Here is a 10,626-nt window from a genome sequence, read left to right as displayed (position 1 = left end):
CCACCACCAAAGACATTTCTCCCTCCCCACCCTTATCTGCTTTCCAGGGGGACCACTCTCTCCGTGACTCCCTTGTCCGCTCCACACTCCCCTCCAGCCCCACCACACCCGGCACTTTTCCCTGCAACCGCAGGAAGTGCTACACCTGCGCCTACACCTCCCCCCTCACCCCCATCCCAGACCCCAAGAAGACTTTCCACATCAAGCAGATGTTCACCTGCACATCTGCTAATGTGGTTTATTGTATCCGCTGTTCCCGTTGTGGCCTCCTCTACATCGGGGAAACCAAGCGGAGGCTCGGGGACCGCTTTGCAGAACACCTACGCTCGGTTCGCACTAAACAACTGCACCTCCCAGTCGCAAACCATTTCAACTCCCCCTCCCATTCCTCAGATGACATGTCCATCCTGGGCCTCCTGCAGTGCCACAACGATGCCACCCGAAGGTAGCAGGAACAGCAACTCATATTCCGCTTGAGAACCCTGCAGCCCAATGGTATCAATGTGGACTTCACAAGCTTCAAAATCTCCCCTCCCCCCACCGCATCCCAAAACCAGCCCCCGCCTCCCTAACCTGTCCTTCCTCCCATCTATTGCCTCCTCCCACCTCAAGCCCCACCCCCATCTCCTACTTACTAATCTCATCCTGCCCCCTTGACCTGTCCATCCTCCCTGGAATGACCTATCTCCTCCCTATCTCCCCACCTACACTCACCTTTACTGGCTCCATCCCTGCCTCTTTGACCTGTATGTCTCGTCTCCACCTATCTTCTCCTCTATCCATCTTCTATCCGCCTCCCCCTCTCTCCCTATTTATTTCAGAACCTCCTTCCCCTCCCCCATTTCTGAAGAAGGGTCTTGGCCCGAAACGTCAGCTTTCCTGCTCCTCTGATGCTGCTTGGCCTGCTGTGTTCCTCCAGCTCTACACCTTGTTATCTCACATTCACCGGTACTCCCTGTTTGCAATCACTCAGCCAATTCTCTACTCATGTTACCACTGGCCCTTTCATTTCATGAGCTCAAACTTTACTCACAAGTATGTTGTATGGCATTGTGTTGAATACCTTCTGGAAGTAGATGTACATCACATCAACAAAATTATACTGATCCATCGTCTTGGTTACCTCATAAAAAAACCCAGTAATTTAGATAAACATGTCTTTTCTTCATTGAGAAATTTCTGCTGACTCTCCTTAATTAATTCACATTTGTCTATATGACTATTAATTTTCTCGAGTTTTCTCTACCTCCGAGGTTAAGCTGACTGGTTGCTGGCTTGTCTTTACACCTCCCTTGAATGAGGACATAATATTTGCAGTTCTCCAGTCCTCTGATAACACTCCTGAAGCTAAGGAAGATTTAAAGTTATTACTAGCTCCTCTACAATTCCCATTCTCATTTTGCTCAATATCCTTAGACACATCCCACCTAGTTCCACTGCCTTATCGACTTTAGGGACAGCCTGTACAAATCCTCCTTCTGATCAATTTTAATCCGTTCTCGTGACTGAGTTTCCTTCTCTGTCACCATGGCCTGGGCAACATCATAGGTAAAAGCATCATTGGTAAAGACAGATGCAATTGGATGCCCTCTGCCTCCATATGTTATCTCCTTTTTGGTCATTAATCAGCCCCACTTCCTCTTTTAGCACCCTTTTAGTTATATGCCTATAGAAGACTTTGGACTTCTCTAAATATTAGCTGCCAGTCTTTTTTCATACTCCCTCTTTGAACATAGAACATAGAATATAGAACATAGAACATAAAACAGTACAGCACAGCACAGGCCCTTCGGCCCATGATGTTGTGCCAACCTATTATCCTCCTAAGATCAATCTACCCTGCATACCCTACATTTTACTATCCTCCATGTGCCTATCCAAAAGTCGTTTAAAAGTCCCTAAAGTATCTGACTCCACTACCACTGCCGGTAGCGCATTCCACACGCCCACCACTCAGTGTGTTTGCTTCTCTTATTTGCATTCTCATCACTTCTCTGAGCCTTTTTATATTCGGCTTCGTTCTCAAAAATATTCTACACTTGACATTATGGGACACCCTTTCTTCTTTATCATAATTTCTACCCCTTTTCTCATCTGGGGAGTTCTGGATTTTTTGATGTACCTTCCCTTTTCAAGGAAATATATCTTGTTTGTGTTCACCAACTGTCTTTTCTGCCCTTCCAAGTCCACTCAAGCCAACTCAGCCCTCATGCCTTTGTAAATACTCTTATTTAAATTTAGCATAGTTATTTCAGACACATGTTTCTCCCTCAAAAACTGAAGAGTCAATAAAAGCGCAAATGGACTAAAACAAATATGCAAGGACATGGTATAAGATACAGCTAGGTACTGAGTTGTTGAGGAAGGACTTGAGATGGTGAATGTGTTCTTACTGGAAAAGAGAATCAAAGAGGAAACAAGCAGATTGTAAAGGTGATGTTCATTGGCAGTAGGTTCAAAGATGCTCAAAGTGCCACTCCCTGAGATTCCCACACTGCAAAGCGAGCATGACTTTATATCATACATCTCCATAACAACCCAGAGATAACAAGGTGTAGAGCTGGATGAACACAGCAGGACAAGCAGCATCAGAGGAGCCGGAGGCTGATGTTTTGGGCCTAGACCCTTCTTCAGAAAGGTCTGTAATCTCAGATTCTCCAGCATCTGCAGTTCCTACTATCTCCATTACAACCCATGCTGTGTCTGCCTCAGGCAGTTGTCAATTTCTATTTTACAGATGGTAGATTGTTACTACTTATTTAAAGTACTTTGAATAATAAATCAGTTCTGAGCAGATTTCTATGGGACTGGTTGCAATTGGAACTAAAATCTGGCTTTAGGTTTTCTGAAATGACGAGGCCATTAGTTTCCACACCTGAAAACAGGAAGGTGATAAAATATTCCTCCTTCACTCACTCCCTTCATTCCCTCACTCCCTTTTCATGGTACTGAACCCAGCTCAGCAGAAACCACTTGACTCTCAGACAAAATCATGATGATGAAGTCAATCCAAACTTTAGATATATTTTATTTTCATTACAAACCGATGTTGAAACACATCACCAAATAACTCACTCTGTGTTTGACCCTCTCTGCAATCCATGGGATCCTGCAGTGCACTTCCCCTTAATCTCCTATGCTGTGGGACCCTATTGCTAGAGAAGGTTTTCAAAAAAAAATTACTTCTCAAATCAGTAGGAGTAAACATTGAAGAACGATTCATGTGTTCCAACTTCTTCAATCTATCCACGTCATTGAGGTTCTTCAACATTGGGAACATTGTCATGAAAGTTTTCTGCACTCTAACGACGTTACACCTTTCCTTAAGTGTGACACCCAGAATTGGATGCAATATCCCAACTCAGTGTTTTGTATATAGGTTCAGCGTTATTTCTGAATAAAAGCTGAAAGAACTGCAGATGCGATAAATCAGAAACAAAAACAGAAATTGCTGGAAAGGTCAGCAAGTCTGGCAGCATATGTGGACAGAAATCAGAGTTCTGAGGAAGAGTCACTCGACCTGAAACGTTAACTTTGATTTCTCTCCACATAAGTTGCTAGACCTTCTGAGCGTTTCCAGCAATTTGTGTTTTTGTCCCTTGCTTCTGAACTCGAATTCCCAGTCTGATGTTTAAACAAACTTGGAAGGAGTGCTGATAAAGCAAATGGTCTCACGCAGACTCAGAGTGATAAAACTACACACGTCACTGTTTCACATTGACCTCCTTTTGCCAAATGGGACAATGCCAAGTGCAACAGTGAGAAGGACTAATAACTACTGCAGGAATTTGTCCGAATGATGAATGGTGTTAATGAGCTGTCTGCTACCTCGTTGTCACTGATTAATGGGATGGTCTAATTACCTGGGAGCTTCAGGAAGCTTCCTGTGAGCACTGAGCACATTCCTCTTTCCAAACAGCACAGAGAGCATATTTGACTGCCATCCGTAGCTGACACTCCTTCATCTGCCCCAGCAATTGAACCAAGACAGTAGCCCTAGTTCCCAAGGTAATCACATATCTGGCCAGGTCCAGCTCGGTTATACTGCTCAGATTATTTCCCCCTACTCCTCACACTTCTGAGGTGGCGTAAGTCTGTCTAGTGAAATTGGACTGAGATCTCAGCCAAGCTCATCCTGAGAAGTGATGTTAACTTTCTTGCATCTTCAGTCAGTGTTTTGAAAAAGGGGATAACTACTTTCAATCAATCAATCACTGATACCCATCGATCACTGATACCCTTGTCAATCATCAATACGTTAAGGGGAAGGTGATGGCCTAGTGGTATTGCTGTACTGTCAACCCAGGAACCCAGGTAATTTTTTTGGGGACCTGAGCTCAAATCCCACTATGACAGATGGTGGAATTTGAATTCAGTTTTTAAAAAATCTAGAATTCTGAGTCTAATAATGACCGTGAAACCATTGTCGATAGTCAGAAAAACCCATCAGGTTTACTAATGTCTTTTAGGGAAGGAAAGTGCCATCCTTACCTGGTCTGGCCTACATGTGACTCCAGACCCACAGCAATGTGGCTGACTCTTAACTGCCCTCTGGGCAATTAGGGATGGGCAAATGAATACTGAGTGATACCCACATCCTCTGGATGAATTTTGAAAAAAAAGATGGTGGAGAAGATTATAACAAGTTTGAATAAAGTAAACAAGTAAACGCTGTTCCAGTTAGCTGCTGGTATAAAGAAAAGGAGAGCCAGATTGAAGGTGTTGAGCAAGAGATGCTCAGGGGATGTGACAAAGAACTCTTTTACCCAGTTAATGTCTGAAACTGACTGCTTATGAGAGGGCTGGGGGCGGGAGAGTGAAGATGATGAAATATTACAAAGGAAATTGGATGGAAACTTGAAAGAAATAAATGTACAGGAACATGGGGATAGAACCTGGGGAATGGGACTAACCAGATTGTTATACTGAGAGTCTGCATGGACTTGATAGGTCGAATGGCCACCTCATGTGCAGTAATGACCCTTGATGAGGCAGGATATAGTCCCACAAAGACTGGGAAGTCAAGGAAAGTTTGCAGAAGCTGGGCACTAATACTTTCCACAAAGCTCACAGAGAAATAGAGCAGAAGGAATTCGATGGAAAATAATGGAGAGCAGTTCCAGCAGAATATTCTCAAACTGAGCCTGGGGAGCGCTGAGCTTCAACAGGTTAATATGGGTCACTACCCTCAGGGCAAACACTAAAATAGTACAGACACTTAGACAATCAAATTAACAGAGCATGGCTAATAGGGAAACAATAGCAGAATACAGCATCATTGAGCTGTAATGAGTTAGAGATGGACACAATGTTTATTTCTGTTTCTCTGCACTGAACTCAGGCACTGTATTCATCATGGGAGATGTTCCTAGAAAGGCAATTTCAGAGACATAGGAATAGCAGCCTGCAACTTTAACTCCTCCACTCCCGAATAAACTCTCTTGGAAGGAACAGAAGTCCCTCAGCTATTATTACAGACACTACCACTGTGTGTTCACAGGAATGATGTAGTTAATTAAATACAAACACCTCACAGAAAATCATCAGTGAGCCTTAACTGAGCCGGGAGTCACAGAGTAACTGATGAGAGGAGAGAAGGGCTGAGACAGAGAGAATTAACTTACTCATAGGTCTTAATGCCAGCATGTTCAGAACACAGTGTGTAAGAGGGATGGTTATCCTTGAATGAAGGTATCAGTGATTGATTAACAAGGGTATTTTCTTTTCATTCATTCGTGGGAAGAGGGCATTGCTGACTAGGCAGCATTTATTGTTCACCCCTAATTGCCCAGAGGGCAGTTAAGAGTCCCCAGAATATTACCCAGGTCTCCAGATTACTAGATGGTAGGAACTGCAGATGCTGGAGAATCTGAGATAACAAGGTGTAGAGCTGGATGAACACAGCAGGCCAAGCAGCATCAGAGGAGCAGGAAGGCTGACGTTTCGGGCCTAGACACTTCTTCAGAAAATTTCTGAATTTTTTCTGAAGAAGGGTCTAGGCCCGAAACGTCAGCCTTCCTGCTCCTCTGATGCTGCTTGGCCTGCTGTGTTCATCCAGCTCTACACCTTGTTATCTCCAGATTACTAGTCTAGTAAGAATACCATTAGGCCATCACCTCCACATTAGTGGGCCCTCTAATCTACTCACTATGTCCTTTGCTGCAAGAGAACAATCCTCCCTTTTCTAACCTTGCCTTGTCACTGAAACCCCTAATATAATATATTGAATGCTGCAAATTACATGTGTGCTTTAATATAACTGAGCACTGAGTGCTGTATTTTAATTGTGTGCTGTAATGTAACTGATTCTGTAATATAATTATGTTGTAATATAATTGAGTGCCGGATTTCAGTTGTGTGCTGTAATATAACTAAGTCTGTAATATAACTGAGCACCGAGTGCTGTATTTTACTTCTGTGTTTTGAAATAATGAAGCATTGAGTGAAGCAACATAAACTGAACCTTTGCTTCTTTCTCCTGTAGGTTCTGAATGATCTCGACACTCACCTGAAACAGTCTGAGTATTTCCGTCTGTTTTGGTTCCCTCACACTGATAAGGTCACAGTTTGCTACGCAGACCGTACGGATAAGGTAGAGTGATGGCTTATTTGTATTTACTCAGAATGAGAGACAGAGAACACAAAGTCAGGAGTTTGGATAGTGCCTTGGTGCAAATCCACAGTGTTCCTGCTTCTGTAGTCAGCAACACTCCTGACCATCTCCCTGCACTGAAGAGTAGGTTATAGATGTAGAGACACTCAGTTGATATGTGGTCAAGCCAAGTGGTCACTGACGCACGCTCATGTAGGCTGTGTGGAAAAAACAGAGAGGGTACATCTGTTTCAGGATCCTGCTAGCTTTCTTTAATTTCAAAGATATACTTTATTCATAAAAAAAAATCTTTGTCTATATACATTGACACAAAAGCAGTTCAGTTCTGCAGTTACATATCAAGTAAAGAACAAAACATTGGAGTCTGACTATACTCAAAACCATAAACCTCTCTTACACATACATTACTAATATTTACATACATTTGACACACTAGGAGGGTCTGAGAAATGAACAGACTCCCATTTATCTTCAGCAGGAAGACCTCAGACAGTGGTCTTTCCCCATTGTGCCTTGGCAACAGCTACCCCAAGCTTTAGTGCATCCCTCAGTACGTAGTCCTGGAGCTTGAAATTTGCCAGTCTGCAACACTCAGTTGGGATCAACTCCTTTCTCCGGAAGACCAACAAGTTTTGGACAGAGCAAAGAACGTCCTTCCCTGAGCTGAAGGTCCTCCGGGTGCAGTCGATGTTTGTCACGGTGTGCATCCCGGGGAACAGAGCAGAATCTCGTGTCACCAAGCTGCTCGGGATGAACCTTGACAAAAACCACTGCATCTTCCTCCAGACTTCCCTTGCAAAGGCACACTCCAGGAGGAGATGTATGACAGTCTCAACCGCACCCCTGCAGCTGTTTCAAGGGCAGCATGGGGTGGTGCAGACTGACTGGCTGTACATGAAGGATCTCACAGGTCGTGCCCTTCTCACCACCAGCCAAGCAATGTTTTGGTGCTTGTTAGAAAGTTCTGGTGATGAGGCATTCTGCCAAATGATTTTGACAGTCTGCTCAGGGAACCACGCAACGGGATTCATCCTCTCCTTTTCCCACAGGGTCAGAGGCTGCTGACCACTTCCTGATGGACTAGTGGTCAAAGGTGTTCTTCTTTACAAATTCCTCTATGAAGGACAAGTGATACAGAACGGACCAACTACTTGGAGCATTCTGCAGCGATGAGGCCACTCCCATCCTTCACAACACTGGGGACAGGTAGAACTTCAGTACATGCTGACGTCTGGTGTTTGTGCACTGAGGGTCTACGCACAGCTTGATGCAGCCACACACAAAGGTGGCCATCAGGATTAGGACAACATTGATTACATTCCTCACCACGTTATCCAGAGTTTTGTACATGGAGTCCCTGCAGGCCTGGTTTATCTTAGGCTTCTAGATGGAACAGAAGATGGAACAAAAACAGAAGTTGCAGGAAAAACTCAGCAGGTCTGGCAGCATCTGCGAAGAGAAAATCAGAGTTAACGTTTCACGTCCAGTGAGCCTTCCTTAGAACCCCCATCGTTCTGAGGAAGGATCACCGAACCTGAAATATTAACTCTGATTTTCTATTCAGAAATGCTGCCAGACCTGCTGAGCTTTTCCTGCGACTTCTGTTTTTGTTCCTGATTTACAGCATCCGCAATTCTTTTGGCTTTTATTTTGAAACAGAAGATGTTTCGGGTGGTTGAAGATTGGGAGATGGGCCAGACCAATGCTACGTACAACAACAGAGAGTACCTCACACCTGGTGACCAGGTTTTTACCCGCAGTGGAGAGGGAGTGGTGCTCCCAAAGAACCGGTTTCCACTACACCTTGGCGATAATCTCCTCCCAAGATTTCATGTACACTCTAGCCCCACTGAACCATGTTCCCAGCACCTTCAGATAATCTGTCCTGATGGCGAAGGGAATGAAGGATTGGTCGGCCCACTCCCCAGTGAACATGGCCTTGATCTTGCCTCGATTTACCTTGGCTCCCGACACCAGTTCAAACTGGTTGCAGATGCTCACGAGTCTACGCACTGACAGCGGCTCTGAATGACGTCATCCATGTACCGGGAAGCTTCAACCTGCAGGCCCCCACTGCCTGGAACAGTCACCCCTCTCAGGCTCGCATCCTTCCTGAGCTCTGTACAACGCACAAACAACACAGGAGAGACTGGGCAGTGCTGCCTGACTCTGGATCTGATCGAGAAGCTTTCAGATTCCCACCCATTGACTGAGAATGTGCTAACAATGTTGGTGTAGAGCAGTCAGATGCAATTGCAGATTCCGTCCCCAAAGTCCATTTTGGAAAGCATGTCCCACATGTAAGTGTGTGTTATCCTGTCAAAGGCCTTCTCCTGGTCCAGGCTGATGAGGCAGGCATCCACCCCCCACTGCCCTGCACATGGGCAATTGTATCCCTGAGGAGCACGAGGTTCTCAGAGATTGTCCTGCCTGGTATAGCACAGGTTTGGTCAGGGTTGGTCTCCAATCCCAGAACAGACCTGACTAGTTGGCAATGACTTTGGATAAGATTTTGTAGTCTGCATTCAGCAATGAGATTGGCCGCCAATTTTTAATTTCCTCCCTCTCCCCTTCCGCTTGTAGGTGAGGGAGATGATACCTTTCTACATGGGTTCACTCATGGTGCCCTGCCAGAAGCGTACTGTCATGCACCTCCAGCATGTCCTGGCCAATCAAGTCCCACAGAGCTGAATGCAACTTGGCTGGTAAACCATCGCTTCCGGGAGTTTTATTCTTTTCTAAGGACTCAAGGACCTTGGTCAGCTCATCCTGATCCAGCCTCTCCCATGTGCTGTTGTCTAAGATCTCCGTGATAGAGGACAGGAACAACTTGGAGGCCACGCTGTCCGTGCGCTTCGTGTCATACAGTCTGGCATAAAAGGATTTGCTGATCCTCAGGATGTCAGATTGAGATGACGTTACCGAGCCATCTTCTTCCTTCAGGCTGCTGAGCACAGAAATCTCCCTGTGCACTTTCTGGAAGAAGAAACGTGAGCATGTCTCATCCTGCTCCATGGTGCGGACCCTGGACCGGAACATTATCTTGGACGCCTCTGAGGCAAAGAGCGAGGCTTGCTGGTTCTTCACCTCCTGCAGATCCTCCGTGACATTGACCCCCACTGTCTGCAGCAGAAGTAGGTTCTGCATCGTTTTCTGGAGTTTGGACAGTTTTGCCCACCTCTCTCTCACCTTCTGAACACATTTGAGGATAAAGAACCTCTTGATGGTCCCTTTGACTGTTTACCCCCAGTCTGCTGGAGACTCAAAGAGGGGTTTCACAGTTCTCCAACCTGTGTAATCCCTTTTGAGCTCCTTAATGTTTTCTGGAGTCAACAATTCAACGTTTAGCTTCCATGTTCCCTTGCCAGCCTGCTCATCATCTTGTATGTGACAGTCAGTCAGCAGAAGGCAGTGCTCAGAGAAGAACACCGGCTTGACATCAGTGGATCTGACTGAGAACGTGTGGAATGCAAACAGGAAACCTAGCCTTGAGCGGATAGACCTGCCTGGCTGTGACCAGGTGTATCTGCGCTGTGCTCCACCTGCAGGGGTGCTGAAGATATTGCGCAGCTTGGCAACTTTAACCGTTTCCACCACGAATCTGGATGTGGAGTCCAGTTCACTGTCAGCCCCTCTGGATCATCCATTGGCATCGATGATGCAGTTGAAGTCTCCAGCCAGAATGACCGGCCTGGACGTCGCCAGTAGAAGTGGGAGCTGGTGCAGGATGGCCAGCTGCTCAGTCTGTACCACCGGGGCATACACATTAGTGTCAGGGGAGAATTCCTGTATGAAACGTTTGCTACGAGGATGTGCCTGCCCACCACCTCCTTAACCTCCTCACAGCAGAATACCCAGGCCGGAGGAAAAGCTATCATGTCCCCCTGACGAAATTGGAGGCCCATAAGCTCGACCATCTTCTGTAGTTGCTGTGGTGTGGTATCCCACACTCCTGCAGAAACAGGATGTCTACTTTAACAGAGATAACAAGGTATAGAGCTGGATGAACACAG

The 10,626-nt window shown here is 45.7% G+C and overlaps 1 protein-coding gene across 1 annotated transcript in view; it reads left to right on the top strand.

Annotated features, from left to right (window-relative positions):
- LOC125484085 (L-gulonolactone oxidase-like) overlaps positions 1 to 6,601 on the top strand; it is an 11,744-nt gene extending 5,143 nt beyond the window's left edge. Inside the window, exon 3 of the mRNA XM_048601395.1 lies at positions 6,485 to 6,601. Coding sequence (XP_048457352.1) covers positions 6,485 to 6,601 — 117 coding nt within the window. The remainder of the gene's footprint in view (positions 1 to 6,484) is intronic.
- The last annotated feature ends 4,025 nt before the right edge of the window (positions 6,602 to 10,626 follow it).

This window comes from Rhincodon typus, chromosome 9 (assembly GCF_021869965.1).
Source record: "Rhincodon typus isolate 14 chromosome 9, sRhiTyp1.1, whole genome shotgun sequence".
Lineage (NCBI taxonomy): Eukaryota > Metazoa > Chordata > Chondrichthyes > Orectolobiformes > Rhincodontidae > Rhincodon > Rhincodon typus.
This window is presented reverse-complemented; position numbering and strand designations above follow the sequence as displayed.